At 46.6% G+C, this 24,238-nt stretch overlaps 1 protein-coding gene across 1 annotated transcript in view; it reads right to left on the bottom strand.

The window, feature by feature from the left end:
- Positions 1 to 23,390, bottom strand: part of ATP10D (ATPase phospholipid transporting 10D (putative)) — a 95,977-nt gene extending 72,587 nt beyond the window's left edge. The window contains exons 1-2 of the mRNA XM_090035878.1: positions 23,098 to 23,390; positions 15,091 to 15,252 (exon numbers count right to left, since the gene is read on the bottom strand). Of these exons, the coding sequence (XP_089892004.1) occupies positions 15,091 to 15,131 (41 nt within the window). The 5' untranslated portion in view covers positions 15,132 to 15,252; positions 23,098 to 23,390. The remainder of the gene's footprint in view (positions 1 to 15,090; positions 15,253 to 23,097) is intronic.
- Between the last annotated feature and the right edge of the window lie 848 nt (positions 23,391 to 24,238).

Raw genomic sequence — 24,238 nt, 5'->3', positions numbered from 1 at the left:
CTCCCTGGAGAACATTTGTCCAAACTTCCTTGGACACTTTATTTAAGAAAGCAGACAAGACTCCAGAAAAACCTGCAGCCAAGACTCCTGAGAAGACTCCAGCCAAGAACCCTTCAAAAAGCCCAACCAAAAGCCCTTCAAAAAGTACAGCGAAGTCACCACAAAGAAGTCCGTCCAAATCAATATGATTGCTATTTACAATAGAAATACATTAATGTAGCTATGTTACTCATCCATAATTGACTAAGTAAACTTCTGGGGTATTTTTGGTGAAAGCAGGGTATCAGGCCTTGGTTCAAGAACCAATCCCCCATTTATAACATTGTTTCTTATGAGAAAATTCGTTCCAAGACACAATGTTTCAACTTAAGATGCAGTTTTCAGGAACCAATTCTGTCATAAGTCCAAGGACTGCCTGTATTTATTAATGTTAGATAAATTAATATTATCTCTAATGCATAGCTTAAGAAGAGAGTCAGTGGCACCTCCAAGGAGGATTATTCTGCACTGGTCTGGTCCTACAGGGAGCAAACCAGGAAAGCCAAGGCTGCAACTGAACTCCAACCAGCTTTGAGCATCAAGGACAATAAAAAGTCCTTTTTCAGATATGTGGGGAGCTGGAGGAAAAGCAAGGGCGACACTGGACCCCTCCTGAACCAGATGGGGCAACTGACAACTGACGCCCAGGAAAAAGCCAACCTTTTAAATGGGTAATTTGCATCGGTCTTTCATCAGTTCCATGGGACACCCATGCCCACTACAGGACAGAGGTCCGGGTGAGGGAGATCCCCTTCCACATATCAATGCCGACCTCGTGAAGGAACACCTTGAGAGGCTGGATACCTTCAAGTCAGCCGGCCCTGACAATCTACACCCCAAGGTACTCAAGGAGCTGGCTAGCATTATAGCCCAGCCTCTGGCACGGATCTTTGAAAACTCCTGGCGCTCTGGTGTAGTGCCTGAAGACTGGAAGAAGGCCAATGCGGTGCCGATCTTCAAGAAAGGGAGGAAAGTGGATCCGGATAACTATAGGCCCATCAGCCTGAATTCTATCCTGGGGAAGATCTTACAAAAGTTTATTAAAGAGGCCATCCTTAATAGACTGGCCAACGCCAACATCCTGAGAGATAGCCAGCATGAGTTTGTTGCAGGCGACCTATCACCTGGACAAGGGAGAAGAGACTGATGTCATATATCTTGACGTGAAAAAAGCCTCCGATCTGGTATCCCATGATCACTTCTTGGCAAAACTAGCCAATTGTGGCCTTGGGTCCACCACGATCTGCTAGCTGGGAAATTGGCTCCATGGCTGGACCCAGAGGGTAGTAATTGATGGAAGCCACTCATCATGGTGCCCTGTGACCAGTGGGGTCCCCAAGGCTCTGTCCTTGGACCCATATTGTTCAACATCTTCATTAATGAGGTGGACATTGGAGTCAGAAGCGGACTGGCCAAGTTCGCTGATGACACCAAACTTTGAGGCAAAGCATCCACACCAGAAGACAGGTGGGTGATCCAGGCTGACCTCGACAGGCTCAGCAAATGGGCGGACAATAATCTGATGGTGTTTAACATCGGAAAATGCAAGGTTCTCCACCTTGGGAGGAAAAACCTACAGCATCCTTTTAGGCTCAGCAGTGCTACGCTGGTTAGTACTACAGATGAAAGGAACTTGGGGGTCATCATTGACCACAAGATGAATGTGAGCCTGCAATGCGATGCTGCAGCTAGTAAAGCAACTAAAACGCTGGCTTGCATCCATAGATACATCTCAAGCAAATCCCTGGACGTCATTTTCCCCTTGTACCCAGCCTTGGTGAGGCTGCAGCTGGAGTACTGCATCCAATTTTGGGCTCCACAATTCAAAAAGGATGTGGAGAAGCTTGAGAGAGTCCAGAGAAGAGCCATGCGCATGATCAGAGGTCAGGAAAACACACCTTAAGACAACAGGCTGAGAACCATGGGGCTCTTCAGCATGGAAAAGCACAGGCTCAGGGGTGATCTGATGGCCACCTATAAGTTTATCAGGGGGTAACCACCCGTTCCTGGGGGGAACATTTGTTCACCAGAGCGCCCCAAGGGATGACAAGGTCGAACGGTTATAAACTATTGCAAGACCGTTTCAGGCTAGACATAAGGAAGAATTTCTTTACTGTCTAAGCCCCCAAGGTCTGGAACAGCCTGCCATCGGAAGTGGTTCAAGCACTTACATTGAACACCTTCAAGAGTAAATTGGATGCTTATCTTGCTGGGATCCTATGACCCCAGCCGACTTCCTGCCCTTCAGGTGGGGGGCTGGATATGATGATCTTCCGAGGTCCCTTCCAGCCCTAATGTCAATGAAATCTATGTAACTGGATGATGACCCAGATCCTCAAAGGTCATTAGACAGTTTCCTATATCCCAGGAGCACGTATTGCAGGGGTAGGCAAAATACAGCCTGTAGGACCCAGGGGAAGCCCGGCGGGCTCCCACAACAGCAGGGCCCACCCAGCCCCTGCAGGGGCTTGTGGCCTGGGACCACACAGCTGCCCTGGCCAGAACCTCAGGTAAGGGGGAATGGGGGGAAGGGCAGGGAGGACCCCTGGGAAAAGTGGCCCGGGGAAAAGCTGACCATGGGGTGTGGGGGGAAAGCAGCTCCTCCCCCACCCCATGGCCGGCACCCCGCACTGCAGGCACTCACAGCCCACGTGGGCTGCCTGTGCCTGCTCCAGACAGCCCCACGTGGGCTGTGAGTGGCTGCAGCGTGGGGTGCCGGCCATGGGGCTGGAGAGGGGCCGCTTTCCCCACCCCTGCGCTCAGCACCACCTTGTAAGCTGGCCCCACTGCCAACCCAGGCCCCGCACTGGCTCCAGGCTCACCTCTCGGGGCTGCGTGTGGCAACAGCAGCTGTGGACCCCCTGCTTGCTGCACCAGGCAGTGTTTGCCACCACTGCCTCTGAGCTGCCCAGTGCACAAGCGCCATACGACCAGCAGCAGCCAATGCTGGCCAGTGCAGCAAGCTAGGGGTGGAGGGGGGCCCTAGCTGCTGCTGCCGATGGGCTAGCCCAGAGCCAGCTTGGATCCCAGGCTGGCAGCAGGGTCGGGTTACAAGCTGGTGCTGAGCATGGGGAAAAGTGACCCCTCACTTGCCCCATGGCCAGCGCTCTGCGCTGTAGCTGTTTGCAGCCTGCATGGGGCTGCCTGTGCCTGCTCCAGACAGCCCCACGTGGGCTGCGAGCACCTGCAGCAGGGAGTGCCAGCCATGGGGCAGGCAAGGGCCACTTTTCCCCATGCTCAGCACTAGCTTCTTCCCAGCCGTCGAGAAGGGGTTCAGGGCTGCGCGTTGCCTCATGCCTGTACTAAGGGGCTGGGGGGCACTTGGAGTGAGCAGGTACGGGAGCCAGCGGGAACACTGGGCCCGCACCAGTGACCCGGGGCCAGTGCTGGTGGGACCTAGAGCAGGGTGGCAGGAGCGCGGGGTCCCAGCTGGCAGGGTCTCTATGGAGCCAAGCTAGCTCCCCCCTCTCCCTGCTGGTGCAGCCCAGCCCAGCTCCACAGACCCCTGCCAGCCTGTGCCCCACTTTAAGCCCTGTCAGTGCTGGCCCTGGGACATTGGGATACTGGTGCCAAGATGGTGACCACGGGGCAGGTTGCCTGTCAAGGAGCAGGGTACTTGTTAAGAGGTGGGGCTACCCAGGCAGCCCTCGAAAGCCTGCCAAAACTGGGTAAGTGGCCCTCTGGCTGAAAAAATTGTCCACTCCTGACATAGAGTTAAGGGCAAGAGCTTATGGGGATGGCTAGGAGGCTCTTGGTCCTGGGCATGACCTAAAACTACACCGTGCTGGGGATGGGTGGCCTGGTGGGGCTCCTGGTGGCACAGGAGACCCCAGGAAATGCTAGGCCAGTTACCACCCCAGTGAGAAAGGTGGGCTGGGGTGCTTTACTAATGCCTAGCCCTCACAACTCAGTGGGTATGAGGGCCAGGCATGGCTATGGCCACCTGAGCCCTAGGGGGTTTAAGACTCCAGTAGAAGAGTGAGGCCAGGCATGGCTGTGGTCACCTGAGTCTTCAGGGGAGTAAGACCCTGGATGCCCATGGCTGGAGATAGTTGTGAAGGCCCTGAGAGGGCAGAGATGTAGGTAGCCCCACAAAGAGTACGGTTGAAAAGGAGTAGGCCTGAAGGGCTGTGCATGAGAGGGGCTGAGGAAGGCCAAAGTGGAAGTAAGCCTAAAGGGCAGCACAAGGGCCAGCCCTGTGAGTAGTTGAGTATGAGGATGATGAGAAGACCCCAAGGTGGGCCATGGTGTAAAAGCTCTAGAGTGGGCACAGTAGGAACCCCATGTGTGCGGAGTAAGCCAAGGTATGTTTTCGGATGCCTGAGGCCGTAGTTGAGCCTGAGGCCACATAGTAGGGCTCAGTCAGGAAGTTAGGGGTGAGTCCTGACCCTGGTAAGTCCTCCACCGCAAGAAGGCTGAATGTGAGTCAAAAATTACAGCGAGGGAGCACAATGACTTGCTGCTCCAGGGAGGGAGTTAGAATCCCTGTGAGACCCTGGAGCACCAGTTGTGGTGTGGGTTATGATCATCATGTGGATGCCATCTGCAAGGCATGGGCTGTGGTTTAGGGAAGGTTTCGGAGCCACAGATAAAGCCCTCTGGCATTGGGGCAGGAAATGGGCAGCCTCCTGCCTAATTAAGACACCAATTATTGAACAAGATGTGGCAGACAAGACTAGAAGGTGCCCGCAGAGTGAAGCTGGCATGGTTACAGGGCCCTATAGACATCGCATCTGCCTCTAAAGACCCCACCCTGTGAGTCTTCATTCTGGGAAATTACTAAGAGGAGGTCACGCTTGACTAGAATAGTTTAGACAGGGATGATCCTGCCTTAAGCAGAGGGCTGGTCAAGACAGACCCCCGAGGTCACTTCCAGCTTTGCTTTTCTACGATTCTACATTAAGTGGCAGATAAAGACGTCTGAGAATCTGAGCTGAAATATTTAGAGTTTTACACATCTTAGGAAATGGCACAGCTCTTTTAACCATCTCTGTGATACCCAAGCAGCATTTCCAAAAAAATAATTGCCTTAATGTTCAGAAATGAATACACGCATCTTTCCTTAAAGTGTACGTACTGCATATATAGCAAGTAATTCAGCAATTAACCTATCTCTGTAGCTTCTGTACCCAGCATGCAACCATCTTCAGCACGAGTTACACAGGATATGACTGCTGCTGTACCTTTGCGTCAGTCAGCGAGTCATTTCCCACCAGCAGAATTTGACAGATCTATGTCACTGAGCTGTTGTTGCAATATATGATTTTTGCACAGAGCTAAAAGAGTAACTTTGATATGCTCTCCACCTCTCAGTGTAATGATGGTTTTCTGATATTTGCTTAAACTTTAAATTTAAAAATTATGGGAACTTCAAAACTTGTGGGCAGCACAGTTTATTTCATGCAAATATAAAATACAGCTGATGGGCATGTTTTTAAATGGGAAGAGCAGCAAAGGGAAAGAAATGTTCATAAGTTTTTTCAAAGACAAAATATGACTTTTGAATCATAGATGCATAAGACTAAAAGGGAAACTTAGGGCCATCAAGTCCCACAGGATGCACTATTCTTACAGTCTTCTCAGCAAATACCTATCCAGACTCTTCTTAAGAATTTCCAGTGAAGGAGATTCCCTAGAAGCTTGTTCCACCATCCTCCTGTTCTGACAGGAATATTTTTCTGAAATATAATCAAAATATGCTTTGCTTCTATAATACTCTCATAAAGCAGAGCAAGGTCTTTCATATCATACTGCATTCACAAAATTAATATTCAACATACACATTACATAGGCATATATGCCCCATATCAGCTGTGTCTAAAATCTTAAGAATGCTCTCTTGCTTACTCTGTCCATAGTAGTTAAAATATACAATCATTCTTTGCTAAAAGCACATATATCAAACAATTTTACATTACAGTAAATGCATTCCTGTTATGCCACAGCTTATTCTCTACTAGGAAAGTGGAGTGTTGAACTGTTGTTGTAGCAGCTCTTAGGAAAAGTTATAAGACAAAAAAAATATAATTTTAAAAAGTCAAGTCCTGAGGATTAACACACAAAATAACCTAAGGCCAGCATGAGAATAACTAGTGTATTTAACCAAGAGTCGTTAACCTTGTCTAGCAAAAAGAGAAGAACCATGTAGGTAAGCTACCTTCTCTGGTAGCTTTATTCCCCTTTTTAAAAGGGGACAAAGGATTTTTGCTTTTCCATTAAAACAAAGCTGCTCAGTTTTAAATTTAGAAAAATCAGGAAAGAATTTTGGGAGGTGGTATCTTTTATTAGGCAAACTGCATGTATTGGGTACATCTAGACAAGCTGCTGGGTAACAGTCCTCAGGTCTATCCCAACCACACAGTTGGCCTAATAAAAGGTATCACCCACAAAAATCCTTGCTTCTTACATATTTCCTGGACCATCATGGCTACATAATAACTTTAACATTACCAAAGTTTTTAAGGAATTTTACTTAAAATCCCTCTTTTGAAATAGTTCTATTTGAATCTCATGTGTGAAAATATACCACAAGACAGAAGTGTTGCAGCCTACAGTGGACTTGAAAACATAACATAAAAACTAGTGACTTTGAAAGCTACCTTTCAGGCCTTGTTTGTACATTAATAAAGACAAACAATGCAAGAAGTACTTCCTCTGCCCTTTTGCAAGTTACTTTTAAATAAGTATGAAAGAGTTGGAATCTAACTCAGACAGTGGTTTACACTAATTTTCTAAATTTCTTCTAATAATTGTATGTAAAAAGAAAAGAATCTAACGATCTAGGTTAGGTTGGCCAACAGAAGGAATGTCCCGTGGGACAGATTCTCTTCTCAGTTACACAGTGATACATCTGGAATAACTCCAATGAAGTCAATAAATAACAGGATTAACTGCATCAGTGAGGCCACGTTCTCCTCAGTGTAAAAGAGATGCGTCTTCGAGGATGTAGTGTGACCAAATGGATACAGCACTGAACTAGTATTCTGGACTTGGCCTTTATTTCTCGCTCTGCTGCTCAGTGACTTTGGGCAAGTTACTTGACCTCCTTACACCTTGATTTGTCATCTGTAAAATGAAATCATTAACCTGATCAAGTATCGAACCACTTAGATGTGGGAGATGCAGTTGATGTTATATACTTGGATTTTAAAAAGGTCTTTGATATGGTCTCCCATGATGCTCTAAGAAAAAATTGGGGGATTGAGGGCTGGCAGAGTCCATGGTCAGGTAGGTGGGGAACTGACTAAAGAGGTTAAACCCAGAGAGTGTTAGTGGATGGCTCTGTATTGTCTTGGCAGGAGGTGACCAGTGATGTCCCACAGGGTTTGGTTCTTGGCCCCGTGCTGTTCAACATCTTTATCAACAATTTAGATGAAAATGTGGAAAGCATATTAGCCAAGTCTGTGGATGATACTAAGTTATGGGGGAAAGAGGTTATGCCAGGGGATAGGATGTGGATCCAAGCAGACCTGGACAAGCTGGAAAGGTGGGCAGAGCAGAACTGGATACAGTTCAATACGTATAAATGTAGAGTGCTTCATTTGGGGAGAAGTAACCAGCCACGTGCATGTAGGTTAGGAGGAGATGTCCTGGCCAGCACAATGGTTGAAAGGGACCTCAGGGTTATGGTTGATCACAGGATGAATATGAGCCACCAGTGCAACACTGTAGTCAAGAGCTAAAAGCATACTAGGATGCATTAGCCGATGGATAAGGAAGCAATATTTCCACTCTACTCAGTGCTGGTGAGACTCCAGCCAGAGTACTGTGTCCATCTTTCAAAAAAGATGTGGAGAATCCTGAAAGGTCCAGAGAAGGACAACAAGAATGATTAAGGGCCTGGAGGACAAACCTTATGAGGACAAACTAAGGGATCTGGGACTATTCAGCTTGGTAAAGAGAAAACTTCAAGAGCGGGGAGTTGGTGGCCATCTATAAGCATGCAAAGGGTGAATATTGGGAGCTAGGAGAAGAACTGTTCACTTGGGTACTTCCGGGGGAGGACAAAGAGCAACGGCCATAAACTGTTAGAGAATGGCTTCAGGTTGGTTGCAAGGAATAACTTCTTTACAGTAAGGGTGGCCAGAATTTGGAATAGACTTCCCAAGGAAGTGGTACAGTCCCCAACCTTGGAAGTCTTCCAAGAGGACACTGCACAAACACCGTGCTGGGATCATTTGATCTCAGCAGTATTACTGCCCAAAGCAGGGGGGGTTGGACTCAGTGGATCTTTTGAGGTCCTTTCCAGCCCTTAATTTCTATGATTCTACAAAGATAAAGCTACTTAGATCCTTCAGAAAGCACTATATAAGAACTAGGTATTGTTAACAAGATAGCTATGCTGCTGTAAAATCCTCCCACAGACAAAACACTGAACCATGAGGTAGTTTGGTAAGTCACACTTTTACTCTATTGACAGCTAACCATGTCTAGTTTACCTACCAGTGGGCATGTTTACACATGTACTAATGCACCGTAGTTACTAAGCATTAAGTTTAGTATCCATAATAACAGGTACTAAACTCAATGTGCAGTGCATGGAGTTTTAGTGATCCTAATGCACAGTAATTCTACCTTGCATTAGCATGGTTTTTGCCGTAACACACAGTAGAATGGTGTACTGGGTCTCATGTAGACATGCCCAGTAAGAAAACCTTGACCCCCAAGAGGTTTTACTGCAGGTCACCTAATGCTCATCTTAGTGTTTTTTAAAGAAAGTATTTTTTCAAATGACTAAATAGCCTGAGGATATAATCTGGCCCTGTGTTATATAGTATAAGTGTACTCAGCCACAGCTCTTGTACTGCTAGTGTCAACATGTTGCTTCTCTTCAATGATCACCTGTATTCTCCTTTATGCCTTTGACATCCACATGACTGCACCACATTTAGACTTCTTAGTCTCACTTGCATGACACCCACTCTTCTCTCAATTCAGCAGACAACATAATCTTGCATATTAAGCCTAGGACTGGGAACCAGACACTTCTGAATTCTAACTGACTTACTCAGCAGCTTTAAACTCTTCTGTATGAGTTTCTTTCCCACCAGCACCTACAGCACTATTTAAAAACTTTATGTTGCTATGTCAAACATTGACAACTTCATATTTTAATTTCCTAATTTACTTGATAATCTAAGATTGATCAGAGATGTAGAAGTATGGAGAACAAATGAGTATTCATAAGTCTAAAGATCACTTAATGTTACAGAGAGGACATAAGAATCCCCTCCTGGGGTTTGCTATTTTCTCTATAATATGAAATTGTAAAAGGCAATAACAAGTCCTTGTAAACCTGTATAATCCTGAATGGAGTTGCTTTGAATGGCATTTTAATAAAATAGATTTAAAATTCTTAAATATTAAACAGACTCCATTTTAAGAGGAATAAATGTTGTACGTAGCAACACCCACTTACACAGTAAACAACTGTTTGAGACAGGCTCTACTGATTTGAAGAGAAATATTTGGCTGTTTGAAAATTTCAGGGCCTGATTCTCAGTGGTCTTCAAATGTCCTGCAGTCTTTCACCCAGTGTAAAATAGTGTTAAATAAGAGCAGCACAAAGGTGAAAATGACTGTGGGAAGTGCTGAGCCTGTATCCAACCCTACAAAGCAACCTACAACCTCCAGGTAAGACTGGTTTAGCATGGAAAAAACAAAATCTGAAAGTCATATTACAATAAGATCAGCAGTGCTATCATAGCTTACTCTCAGTCAGAGTCATAACAAAGGCGTGTAAGGAAAAGTCATACTCTCTTGCTCTGTCCAGGAAATGATGGGGATGTGATACAAGCTCAATAGCAAGGTAACTGGAACTAGAAATTAAGAATAGGCCTCCTGGCTTGTATTATAATTAGGGTGGCCACCAGAGAGAACAGTCCGGTTGTCTTCTGTCCTCTACTGATATGAAACCCAACGCCTTTATGTCCTCTACTAGCCAACTGCCCCTCAAGAATGATAGGGGGGCGGGAAGGGGGAGGAATGGAGTGCCGCCACCTAATGCCCCGTGCTGCCACTGTTCTGCCTCTTGCAGGGACTGGCACTGCTGGCCTCGGCTCCCCCACACTGTCCAGTCCTCAGCATGGCTTTGCAATCACGGTGGTGCTCCCCCATGCTTGGAGCACTCTGATTGGCTCTTTCCATCAGCCAGAGAGTGCAAATAAAGCATTACAGACAGACGGACTTAGGCTTTTATATTACAATTTTTATCTTGAAGAGAGAAACAGAGGACATAAAGGCACTGGGTTTTGTATCAACAGAGGACAGAGTAGCAGAAAACCAGAATATCTTCTATTACATTTTTTCACAAATGTAACTGCCTAAATATCATAGGTACTTCTATGGGCAACAATTACAATAGCATCTGACCACTTCACTACACCTCAGTAGAGCACCTAAATGGTTGCTGTTTCCATTTTCCAGATAAGGAACCAGGGCACAGGAAAACAAAAGCCTAGTCTCCTTTAGAAACGTTATACTGGTGTAACTTTTTTTTCTTGGGGAATCTGATCTTTTATCAATACTGTTATAAGCTCTAGAGAATAAATGCAGTTACACCAGGATAAGGGTGCCTTGCACTGCTTTAGCTTATTTTGTTTCCTATACCAGAAAAGGCTTGGCTACTAAAGTACAAGTGTTTTAGAATAGGAATAATTGCATTTGCACTGATGAGAGGCTTATTGGTATGGTTAAAGTAGAAAAATCTATTAGCATAGCCAAGTCCTGCACTGCTGCCCAAGTTTACGTAATAAGTCTCTGTCAGCAAGTAACTAAACCTGGGTTCCCAGCTTCAAAGTTTTGCCCCTAACCAGTGGTCTGTCTTTTCCTCCAGGCTTTTTCAAAAGTTAGTATTACCAGACCCAACATTTAGAGAGCTCTGAATAAACCAGTTAATCAAGTTTCTTTTACAGGGTCCCTCTGAAAACAATCCTACCAGTTTTCAAGCTATACAGGGAAACTTCCAATAAGTACAGAGTAGACAGTAGCAGGTGAAAATGTATTGGATATTGTAAGTAAATTTATCTACCTTGGCTCCACGTCACTTGAGGCTGAAGTGAATACCCATATTAGCAAAGCATCAGGCATCACACATATAGACGGAAGTGACAATTTTCACCCTATCTGGCCACAGAACGCAGTTTATAGCTGTGACCAAACATAAGTGCCTAGCTGCAAACAGCTTAAAAAATGCCCAGTTGGGTGAAAATTTGACCCCTCATTGCATGAGGTAGTAGATAAAGACATTTCAAAATGTCGCATCTTCTGTAACTTGTGTCTGCAGAGCTACCAGACTGTTGTTGTTTTTAGAATGGGATGAGGGAAGGGGAGGAGAGAGAGTTCAGTCTGGGGATTTTTCAACCCTCCCCCCACAAAGGTGTGTCAGTTGTATCTGAGCCCTCCCAGGTGGGGAAGGGGCCTCCAATTCACCCACCCCATGCTCCAGCACCATGTGGGGAGCCCCAGGAACAAGCTCCCTCCGCTGTCTTTCCCTCTTTCTATTCTGAAAACAGTGCAGAGAGCCCTGGCCATTGGTATGGGAACCTAGCTGCAGACTTCCCCCTGGAACCAACAGTGAACTTTTATTTAGTCTGGTGCAACTGTAACTCAAAATGCTTTGCAAATATCCTTCTGAGTTACAGCTGGGAGCCGCACTTCTGTCTGCACCCCATAAGCATGCTGAGCAAGCAAGTGTGGAACAACAACAAACTATTACAACAAAAGTCAAAGTATAACATGCTTGCATCATCAACATCCTTTTGTACAGCAGTGCATCCTAGACTACAACTCCACTCAAGAAATGCACCTCAACAGTTTCCACTTAGGCTGCCATCACCACATGCTAGGAATTTCTTGGCAGGACAAAGTTACTCAGGCTAGATTTCATAGACATTAAGGCTGCAAGGGACCTCGGAAGATCATCTAGTCCAGCCCCCCACCCAAAGGGCAGGAAGTCAGCTGGGGTCATAGGATCCCAACAAGATAAGCATCCAATTTGCTCTTGAAGGCGTTCAATGTAGGTGCCTGAACCACCTCCGTTGGCAGGCTATTCCAGACCTTGGGGGCTTAGACAGTAAAGAAATTCTTCCTTATGTCCAGTCTGAAACGGTCTCGCAGTAGTTTATGACTGTTCAACCTCGTCATCTCTTGGGGCACTCTGGTGAACAAACGTTCCCCCAGAAACGGGTGGTCACCCCGATAAACTTATAGGTGGCCATCAGATCACCCCTGAGCCTACATGATTCCAGGCTAAAGAGCTCCATGGCTCTCAGCCTGTCATCGTAAGGTCTGCTTTCCTGACCTCTGATCATGCGCGTGGCTCTTCTCTGGACTCTCAAGCTTCTCCGCATCCTTTTTGAATTGTGGAGCCCAAAATTGGAAGCAGTACTCCAGCTGCGACCTCACCAAGCCCAAGTACAAGGGGAGAATGTCGTCCAGGGATTTGCTTGAGAAGCATCTATGGATGCAAGCCAGCATTTTGGTGGCTTTAGTAGCCACAGCATCGCATTGCAGGCTCACGTTCATCTTGTGGTCAATGATGATCCCCAAGTCTCTGTCTTCCGTAGTGCTAGCTAGCGTACCACTGCCAAGCCTATAAGGATGCTGGCAGTTTTTCTTCCCAAGGTGGAGAACCTTGCATTTTTCAGTGTTAAACACCATGAGTTTCTCGTCCACCCATTTGCTGAGCCTGTTGAGGTTAGCCTAGATCACCCACCTGTCTTCTGGTGTGGATGGTTTGCTCCAAAGTTTGGTGTCATCGGTGAACTTGGCCAGTCCGCTTCTGACTCCAATGTCCACATCATTAATGAAGATGTTGAACAATATGGGTCCAGGGACAGAGCCTTGGGGATACCACTGGTCACAGGGCACCATGATGACTGACTTCCATCGATTACAACCCTCTGGGTCCAACCACGGAGCCAATTTCCCAGCCAGCAGATTGTGGTGGACCCAAGGCCACAATTGGCCAGTTTCGCCAAGAGGTGATCATGGGATACCAGATAGAAGGCTTTTCTGAAATCAAGATATATGACATCAATCTCTTCTACCTTGTCCAGGTGATAGATCGCCTGGTTGTAGAAGGAAATGAGGTTGGTCAAGCAAGACCTACCCACAACAAACCCATGCTGGCTATCCCTTAGGATGTTGGCGTCAGCCAGTACATTAAGGATGGCCTCTTTAATAAACTTTTCTAAGAACTTTCCCAGAGTAGAAGTCAGGCTGATGGGTCTATAGTTAGCCAGATCCACTTTCCTCCCTTTCTTGAAGACAGGCACCACACATTGGCCTTCTTCCAGTCTTCAGGCACTGCACCAGACCGCCACCATTCCAAGCATCCATTCTCTTCTCACTCAATGTCAACTTCAATGGATGATCATATGTGGAGAATGGACAATGCCATATACCCAAGGATCATATGCATGGATGACTATTTACAAAGAGAATACCATGTAGGAGTCCTTATCTCTGTTTCAAAGATGTTTGCAAAAGATTCATGAAGGCAATGAACATTGAGCCAAGTGACTGGGAAAAGACTGAAGGGGATCAGTGTGCCTGAAGACAGTCTATTAAGCATGGAATGAAGGCTTTTGATGAAAGAAGAGAACAGAGAACACACAGAGAAGACGAAACCTTGGGAACAACCCTGAACTACATTCAGAACTGTTAGATATAAACTTCATAAGTATGAAAAGGATTGTCATTCAAAAATCAGGCTCTGCAGCCATGCTTGCAGATGCTTAGCGAGCTGATGCTTCACTTGGCACAAAACTATTGTTTCATGAGACATACAGATGCCTATTATTAGACAAGATTTGCAATTCTGATATAAAGAAAAGCATACAATGAAAAAAACATTTCAGGCTTTACGTATGATGTAAAGAAGGGTCATACCCTCAGCTTGAAAAAGCCTTTGAAAGTCATGTTCAGAGAAAACCCCAATTTTATATGCCTTCCGGTTTTGAATACGCTTCTCAGACTATACCTGCACCACAATCTAGAGGTGTGATTGCTACAGGCACATCTAGCAAGCTTGCACACTAGTAGCATAGCCATGGTAAGGGCTCTAGTGCAGGTTTGGTGCCCAAGTATCACCCAAAATTTCTGGCAGGCTTGCACAGCTCATACCACTGAAGCTTTGCGGCAGTTGGCACCTGAGCTAGACAGATCACATTTGCCTACATGTGCTGCAATTGCAATTCTGGGAATAGACATACCCCGAATGTGAATCAATGCAATATTGTCTTAGCTTCTCCAATAGCTAAGGAAAAGCTAAGAAATAATATGCCCATTCATTTCAAAGGAATTTGAACTCTACAGCTAATGGCAATTTGTAGATGCTAATTATTTCAGTGACAGTTCAGTTTAAGCTTACACCTCCACTTGAAATTTGCAGGTTTTGTGTGTCAATGGTAAGTGATCCACAAAAAGTATTGCAAAGGCCAGGACTGTGTACAACATTGTTAGCCAGCTGCACAACACAATGATGTTTGGACTGGTCAGACATCCCCTGGTGCTTGCTCTGTTAATATGCAGAGCAAACCGTGTGCATTGTAGTGTTCCTTCCCAATGGTATTTCTAAGACTGGTTTAAGACTGAACAATCCTAATGTTGAAGCTGAGGGCTGAGAGCCATCTCTTGCTATGGCATCATCTTACTATGCTTTGCACAACCTTTCTGAGGAAAGAGCTTTCTGCAGGGAAGTGGGCACTTTTGGAGATGATTCTTGTCCTTTAATAATAACATACCTACTCATATGCACAGTGTGAGCAATGCATTCTTCTCATACTTAGTTTAAGGACAACTTGGGGACTATGCATATGTTTCTGCATAAGGCGTTTATCAAGATTGCAGTATGCATTGTTTTGCATATGTCTACTGATGGAAAGATTTAGTCATAGCTGATATCAGATTTGGTTCCTGCTCTTATTTTTGTGTTCTCTGTAACAAAGTATTTATTTTCATGCAACTGTCATGTGAATTTCATAAGTGTGATGCTGAGACATAAAATCACAAATGTTAAGACATAATTAGTATTTTTCAAAACAATACCTATGAATATACCATGCTGGAAACTGTAAGCATTTAATCATAATTTTTACTGACAGTAGACTTCTGGGGCCATGTACTTAATGAAGGCCTCTCTACCATCTTCAGCAGCTACATCAGTGATGTTCTAGCCATCTCCCTTTCACTCTCTTCTTCATGCAGGTGCTATAAAGAAAATAAAAAGATGTTACTGATAAAGTTGTAGTCTCCATGCAACAGTGATTAAATATTACTTCCTCCTTCTCCCCCTGATTTTGAATTTCCATACCCAGGGCATTTTCCCAGGAGTTGCATAAACATCCGTCTATCCTTGTGGCTTATGTTTGGGCCTGTGAAGTGAGGGAATGGCTAGAGAGGGAAGTTCTAAGGCCTGGTGGCTAGCTAGACAGTAAAGCAGAAGCAAGCTAGTAACAATTTATGTACAACTGCAGGCTGTTCACATCATCTGAAGGATCTGGAAACTTGACTTTCTGTCTTTTCTTTTTCTATACGTACTAAAAGAAATGTTTTTCCTTCAAAGATCTTGTTTAACGTAGGTGCTGCCACCTTTTATCGCGTTGAGGGCAAGACAAGGAAGTCACTCTGCAGGTAAGAGAGACCTATAAGCATTATGGTAGATGGGGTGGCACACCATGAGCCTGTTCACAGTTTGCGTCCTTGCATAGTTGTAGAAGCAAAGCACAGAAAGTTTATAAAGTCTCCATAATATAGCTGCTGTTTTGAGCAGGGAGGTTGTTATAGGTGGAGGCTGAGAGTAGGTGGATCAATATGGCTGTGTTTCTACAGTACACAAACACCTCTGAGAAAGTTGCACTGTAATGTATCATTCTGTACTTACTGGACTTGGTTTCCTCTACAACTTTGGTTCTTCAGCTGTAGCTTCAGGCAAATTGTCTGGCTGTGGTTCAGAGTGGTCTTGGTTCTCTGTGATTATGTAAGCTTTGGAAGTTCACCAGGTTAAGGACAGACTGGCCTTGATGATTAGTCAGGGAGTCCACAGCATGCAGTTGGTGAGTGGTGGTATCTCAAGCAAATTTCAGCTCTTCGTTAGTACTGTGGCAGGGCACTGTGGGTGCCTGCCACCTTAAGGGCCTGAAGCTAGTAGCCATCAGGTGCCTGATGAGGGCAGCCATTTTGGATCCAGGGCTGCCCATATAAACAGGGCATTTTGCTGCTGAAAGGCCAGGCAACAACATTGGCTCCTGGTCCTGGGCATAACTTAAAACTGCACCCTGCCAGGAATGGGTGGCCTGGTGGGGCTCTCAGTGGCGCAGGAGCCCCCAGGAAATGCCAGATCAGTTACCACCCCAGTGAAAGGTGGGTCAGGGCACCTTAACCCCAGCTCCCACCTTCGGGTGAGTTAGGATATTGGAGAGAGGAGGCCAGGCATGGCTACGGCCACCTGAGCCCACCCAAGGAGGATCTCAGAGTAGCACCATGACCTGCTGCTCTGGGGGGGAGTGAGAGCCCCCTGTGAGACCCTGGAGCACCAGTTGTCGTGTGAGTCACTCCATCTCCCCACAGCCAAGAAGGGGGACCCAAAGAGAGTGTGGGGCTAGTGAGGCTGGGGGTAGAGTACCCCCTCGCCTGGTACATGCTGGGGCTAGGACCAAGAAGGTCAAAAGGGCCAGGTACCCACCATGAGTGGCCCCCAGAGTTGTGGGCCTGGGACCCCGCCTGGTCTTGGAGATGAGGCCAGGGCCTGTGTACGGCCACAGGTCCCAAGTGGGGACAACGGCCAAGAGGGGAGACAGCTACAAGGAGCTTGGCAGCCTGAATGGAGGCAGCGTAAGCCGCCTGAGTGGAGGGATCAAAGGAGGGTCCTGTCGGGAGGAGTCTGGAGCCTGGGTGGTGGGGGGGCTGGTGTGACTGATAACATCTGGATGCTTGGGCTGTGGTATAGGGGTGGTACAGAGGCACAGATACCACCCCCCCCCAATATCAGGGTGCAAAGAAAAATGGGCAGCCTCCTGCCTTATCTAACAACTCACTAATTTTCCAACAAGACGTGATGGGTGAGACAGGCAGGTGGCATGTCCAGAGGCAGGTGGGAGGCCAGTGACGGCTATCCTGAGTGAAACCCGCTTCGCCACATACACTATGCTAGCTGCAGTTTTCCTATTGCAGCTAGTATTTCTAAAGGCCAGATTAAGTGTTTTTGCCTTACTGTACTATTGAACAGTGGCCTGTCTGTGCCCTCTATGCTGCTGTTTCGGTGATACTTGTTTGTAGATCTATGCCAAGGGACTGTGGTGTTCAGTTTGGCCACCAAGAGGGAGACAAAGTCCACGGGGCCATGGTGAAATATAAGGCCAGACTCTAACAATGATCCTACAAACTGGAACAGCAAGACAGCACCTGGTTGCATGTCAACTTTTAAACATCTGTGAAGGATGGATACTACAATACAGAGATTACTCAAAGTCAGCAAGGGTGGCAGATCAGTGGGAGGATCTGGTAGATACCCTATGATTATTTCAGGTTGGACAGGCATCTGAATTTACTTTCTTGTGAGTAAACTCATCCCATGGTTAGATAAACCTGATTCTAAGATGGGTGTAACAGTATGTCAGGGGTAGGCAACATTTTTTGGCCAGAGTGCTGGAAAAACCACGATATCCATCTTGGTAAGTGCAGGAGTGCTGACACGCCGGAGCAGCTGTTTGCAGCCTCGCAGCTGCAGTTGGCCCACAGAGCCCAGACTGCCTGAAGCAGGGCTTACAGACTCCCAGCTGCCTGCTAGGAGCAGCCTGGGCTCTGTGGTTGGCAGCAGCTGCTTAGAGCCTGGGCTGGTGGTTGTGCGCCAAGCAAAATGGCCTTGCATGCCATGCTTGGCATGCATGCCAGGGGGCTGCTGACCCCTGGTATATGTTAAAAAGAGAGGTGCTTCACTGCAATCCTGGGTGTGGATGTACAGCACTTTACACAAAATTCAAATTAATTGGTTACAGAAGCTAAGTGTGAACAAGCCCTAAGTGGCTCATTGTCACTGCTGTTGGGAGTATCTGCAAATAAGAGGCACTATCTGGCATTTTTAAATATGCTTGTGCCATATAGTTGTGGAGTAGAGACCTCTCGGGGCACTTGCGCACAAGCAAGGAGGCTGCTGATATGCTGTAACTGCAATGCGTCAGAGCAGGCTCAATTAATCGAGTCTGCTGGAGCATGGAAAGAACCATGCTCCAGCAGTGTCCAGCGTTATGTGTATCAGCGTCCCCAAGCTGAAAAATGATGGTGGGGCACTTTGAACTAAACTCATTCTAGGAGCTTTATTTCAAAGTTACCTGCCACCATTTTTCAGCTTGGGGATGCTAATATACATGACGCTCCAGGCGTTTTTAGTTAATTTTCAATTGGCACAGCTCCCCCCACTGCCGCCTGAGCACATCTACAAATGCCCTCAGATTCTTAGGGCCTGATTTTTCTGAGATGCTAAGCACTTTTATTAACTTCAAGCAGAGTATTAAACACTTCAGAAATCAGGCACTAGTGTCTGGGCCTGCCCTTCCACTGAATATCCTTATACCAGGAACTCGAAGAAACACTGCCATACAAATGCTAGTACTTACACAGGACAAAAAACAGTGGAAAGAAGCAACTGCCAAGGGCCATCTTGTCCTGCCTGCAATTGTCCTGCTCAGAAAACACTTTCCTTGTGAAGGAGACGATTTTTCTTAGGGTACAAGTCAAAGATTATGTGAAAAGTGGTTTACGTTTGATTTGCTTGCACTAAAGCCAGCTCTTCCTCATGCTTAAAAAAAATATGCCTGTAATATTAATCTATTTTAATATTGAAAACAAAATAAGAAAACAATCTACCAGACTTCTGTTCCCTCAAGCAGTGCAGGCACCCTTTGAAAGCAGAACTGAGCAAAGTTTTGTTGAAAATGTTCACTAAAAATTGGAAAATGCTCGCCAATTCTTTTTTTTTTAAACAATATTGCTACTACATTGGCTTGTCTCCCCTGTTCCCTTGACTGTCTTAAATCCCCTGCATGCACACACACTCTGTTTCATTTCTGTAATAGTAACTCTGCAAAGCCTCGCACGCATGCTTAATTTTATTATCATAACTCACTGACTTCAGTGACAGTATTCACAGTAAGTAGAAGTAAGCATGTACAGGATCAGCTCTTTAGACTGTAAGCTCTTTCAAAGCAGGAACCATCCCTGTTTATGGTACAGTGATATGTCTAGTACAGTTCTGAATTCTATTAGATAGTATTGTGAGAGCAGAAATAGGGCTAATATGCAGATTTTTTTAAAACAACATATCAACATCTAAAGAATAATAAGTTGCACTGTTCTAATGCCATTTTCTCCTGATCAATTTTGGTTATGGTCCTCAGGCCACATAGCACACAATGAGATAAAAGAAAACAAGTTCATTTTTTGAATATTGCAAGGAATTGGTGTCAAGGCTGAATTTTTTTATCAAATGGGGAACAAACACTGTACTTATCTGGAATAATATGCACTTTCCCACTGTTTCAGGATATTCTTGACAGGAATAACCTGTGAATCCACTTTAGCCACTACAAAGGTGCTGCAACCTTATAAAATATGCCTGGGAAAGGACAACTGCAAAGCTCTCAAACAAGTTCAGCAAGTCCAAAACCTAGAATGTCTCACAGTTCGGCAACAAATGTTTTTGTTCCTAAAAACTAAGGCTGGATGCAGGGGCTTGAACACAACTTTCTCAAGATTTGGTTTCTCCATTTACCTACTGTGTGACCGAGGCAAAGCAGCATTGTGCACCTAGAGGTGGAAGAAAGACCCTCATGCACCTTTCAGTCAAGACATATGCCCTCTCCCCACCTCCCCCTGTATACGCGATTCAATAGAAAGAATGAAAGAGGTGTGTAGGTCTGGAATTTCACCCCCTCTTGGAGTTAGGTGGCCATTCCTATATATGCTATTCCTTAAGGTAGCTACTACTTTCTACCAAGGTAGGATTCACAGTCTGAACCCACACTTATGCATAACTGTTTAATGACATGACCTTATTAAATCATAATATAAAAAACCAAGGATGTGGGTGTCTATTGAGAGATGTAGGATCTGTTTTTGTCTCCATTAGACAACATGGTCCAAGTGTAGATGAACCTTTCCGGAGTTGCTAAGTGCCCACAGCTCCCAACTATAACATCCATGATCAGCAACTATTTTTTAAATACTTTGTCCTCAGTCTTTTTGTCTCTGATTTTTGAGCATGGAGGACTGAGCAGTATGCACCTGTCCTCTGCAACCCCTCCCTTCTGCTACACCCCACTGCACAGCCCTCCCACCATGCCTACATTTATCCTCACTGTAGAGAATACTGGGAGCAGTGACAAGGGTAAGTGTAGGCTGCTTGGGTGCTCTAGGAGCTAGAGAGCGGCAGCCTACAGCAAGGAGGCAAGTCGTAAGCTCCATGCACAGTGGCAAAAGGTTGGCAGATAAGAGAGTTACCATACATACATACATACAGGAAAGGGGCTGGGAGCAGCCCCAGCAGCTGCATGCAGGTAACTGTCTGGAGGGCAGGGGTTGGAGGACCAGGGCTTGGGGACTATCTAGGGGGGCTGTCTGGGCACTGAGGCTGCAGCAGGGTGAGAGAGGTACCTGCCCCTCCAGTGGAGGAAGGGGACAGAGGGGCCCTTTGGGGGCAGCAGGGATCTGCATGGCTAGGCCGGGCTAATGGCACTGGGGCCAGTGCCTGTGCTTGCAGGGGCAGGGGCAGGGCAGCCAGGAGATATTACAGAGCTGGGGGGGAGGGGGCTGGGGGTCAGGAGTAAGGGGCAGCAGGGTTGGAGGGGCTGTGACTTGGGAGTGAGGGGCAGTGGCAGGGCACGGGTATGTCACTGCTTTCCCCCACAATCAAATTATACCCCATCATGTCCTCTTTTCTGAAACTGGAGATATAGCAGACAATAAAGGCAAAGTAGTTTAAAGGAGAACTCAATCTTTAGAGTCCTAGCCTAGAAGTCCTTGCTTAGTCACACACTTATCATATGGCTTCTTATAAAGTTATAAAGTTTCACTCTGCCTCAGTTCCTCTTCTGCAAAAATGGCGATAGCGGTATGTTCTTTCCTCACAAGTATATTGTGAAGATAAATGCATTACAAATGATAATGAGCAGCAAGTACCTTAGTAGTACTAGAATGCCAATAAATCCTTCTTGTCCAGCAGTTATAGCTGCAGAACCACAACAATTCCCCTTCAGGAACTTCAGTTTTGTTTTCAGGTCATTTTGTTTGATGTTTTTGACGAGGGCCCCCATCCTGAGATGTATTGTATGCATTCACCCACTTGAGGCTTCATGGGTTTCAGCAGTGCCCCTTGCAGGGTATAGGTTACTTATACGTTACAGGATCTGAGACTAAACCTGTACTTACTATAAAATGTGTAAAAAGCTCAACCTCTTCCCTTTATGTCTGTATTGTAAATCAGAGAGCATTCATTCTTTAACCTTCTAGCTTGCTTCCTGTAAAGCTCATCAGTGTACATTTACAAAGAAACAAGAGGAAAGTCAATGAGAAGTGATCATTTAAAAACAGAAGTAGGTTTCACCACAATTTCTCCAGGGTCACAAAACAGCTGGCAGGACAAAACAGCAAAAAGGGCAACATTAATGAGAGTTCAGCAGCAGTACCAGCAAGGGTTCTCCTTGCCCTCATTTCTGTAATACTGTATTAGCACTCAGACCAACTAGCTTACGTTTTCACGGTAAATGAACAACTGGATTAGTAAAACCGTACTCACTGTAACATGAGAGAAGTTCTGTGTTGATTTTAGTGGGGACTTTACATTAGTTTACATTCCATTGAGATCCCAGGCCATATCTCCTACCCTCAGTTAAAACTTTACTTAGAAAAGTGCAGATTTAATTACAACAATTGCATGTGCAGTACTCCTGTCCAGTGGGGGACACCAGGATTATGTCCCTTTCTAGTGAAAGATGTTCTCATTTGGTCATAATCCATTTCTTACTTTTTGACAAGGAAAACAGTTTTTCTGATTATCCCCCCCACCCCCACTGAATTCTTGAAAGCAGCTAAAGTGGGTCTTGAAAAGCCTCCCAGGCTGGACACTGTGATGTAGGACATACCAACTGAGACTACAAGGTTTCATGATCTTGTGGAAGATTAATTTCATACCTACAAAAAAATCACCAGAAACACAGATCCTGTTCTACCCATTTCGCTGTTGCCCTCTCACATTGACAGGCTTGTACTGAGCAGGGTGGTCAGTAAAGCTAACGGGTTCCTTTATGATTACGCCATAACAGCAGAGGCTCCAATTTTCATGTGCAGTTGTAATTATGAAATAGGTCCAGGAAGAAAAAATAAGAACGGCCACTAACTGGATCAGAGCATAAGCCCCTCTTGCCCAGTCTGCTGTCATGCAGTGGCAGGGAGCAGATGCTGAAAGTGAGAGTGAATGGGCCTGAAAAGGTTTTTCATTTCCGCTGCTCCTCTCTCTTGCAGCCTCCAGCATGTAAGGTCTAGGAGATGGTCTGATTCAGAGGCCCTGACTCCCATGCTCACCAACAGAGATGCCCCTTTCCCCAGGCTATAGCCGAGCCCCTTTTTTAAAAAATCTGGCTAACCGGGTGGGGGGCAAGGAGCACCAGGCACCAAGGAGACACTGTGTGAGAGAGATCTTGCTCCTCTGTTCCTCGCCTGGCTCCCAGCTCTGCTATCCTGAGAGAGGAAACTGGACTTTCCCTTTCCCTTTCATATAGCTTTCCCTGAGTATCCACGCTCGGGCCTGGCTCACAGGAGGCCCCCCATACCCTGCCGCCCCTCCGGCCGTGACCGCGCTGGGGGTGGGCTCAGGCTCTCGTTCCCCGCGAGGGCGATGGTGGCGGAGGGGTGCTCCCCGAGCCCACACCACGAGTCGAGCCGCGGGCGAGGGACTGGGGCTGCGGGCAGGGGCCTGGGGCAGCCAGAGGGCGCGAGCAAACTTTGCGCCCCCGCCCCGGGCCGCAACCGCCTGCGCAGCGCCTACAGCCGGGGGTCGCTTACCTCAGCGCGGCCGCTCCCGCAGCGATGCTCCCGCAGGCCAGGCCCTGCCCCCGCCCCCCGCACGGCTCCGCCTCGCCTGGCGCCGGCTCCTAAAGGCATCCCCGGCCTTCACCGCCCCTCCGCCGGATGCGGCCCCGGGTCGGGGAGGGAGGGCACAAAGTTTGCCGGCGACCCCGGGTCGTGCACGCTCGTGCGCCGCCGGCACTCACCGGCCCCTCGCCCAGTCACGGCCTGGACGGTGCGCCAGGCTTTGCCTGGGGGAGGGACGGGGTTGCAAACCGCCGTGATTCACAGCCATGGCTGAGAGCACCGCTGGTTTAACTTTAAACGCGCGTAGTCTTTGAAAGAAACAAAAACAAAGAGCTCTGTGACTGCCGGCCCACTGCTGGTGCGTGCATACCTGATCCCCGGCGCAGCTGAGGGGGCTGTGGAGACGACCACCCGCCGGGGTGCAGGGGCCTCCTGCCGGGAGACACTGAGAGGCCCGGCCCGGCCCAGCCCGCGACGGGGCGAGATCTAACCCGCCTCAACTCGCCTGCGGCGCGCGGAGCTTGGTCGAAGCAGCAGCCCTGGCCACTGAATGAATGAGTGCCACAGGGAAAGCATGCGGGTAGTGACAGTGATGATGAGGCTGCCAATAACAACCACAACAGCAATAATACGAGTAATAATAGCATAAATACCAACAACAACAATGACAGCAATCGTAATAGTAATGATAGCAGCAGCAGCAACAACAATAGCAATAACAATAATAATGGCAATAGTAAGGATAATAGCAATGATGATAGTAATAATAACAATAGCCAATAGCATAAATCATAGTGATATTAGTGATACTATTAATGCCTAGCAGTAATAACATCAATAGGAATAATAACAATAGCCATAGTAATACTAATTAGTATAATATAATAATAATAATTATAACAATGGTCATCGCAACAACAATAACAACAATAGTAATGGTTCCTGAGTTGTTTGTAGGGTGGGAGAAATCAAAGCCAGGTCCCTTTTTTTTTTGTTTGGTTTATGCAAACTGAAGTGTGGTGAGTGAAAAAAAAATGCTCTGACTGGATATTGTGGTATGGGTGAAACTATCTTGTGAGTACTGTGGTATGGGTCAATCTTAAACCCAGGC

This window comes from Crocodylus siamensis, chromosome 2 (genome assembly GCF_052110815.1).
Source record: "Crocodylus siamensis isolate JL-2025a chromosome 2, ASM5211081v1, whole genome shotgun sequence".
NCBI lineage: Eukaryota > Metazoa > Chordata > Crocodylia > Crocodylidae > Crocodylus > Crocodylus siamensis.
The sequence above is the reverse complement of the archived record's forward strand: the minus strand, read 5'-3'. Positions and strand labels throughout refer to the sequence as shown.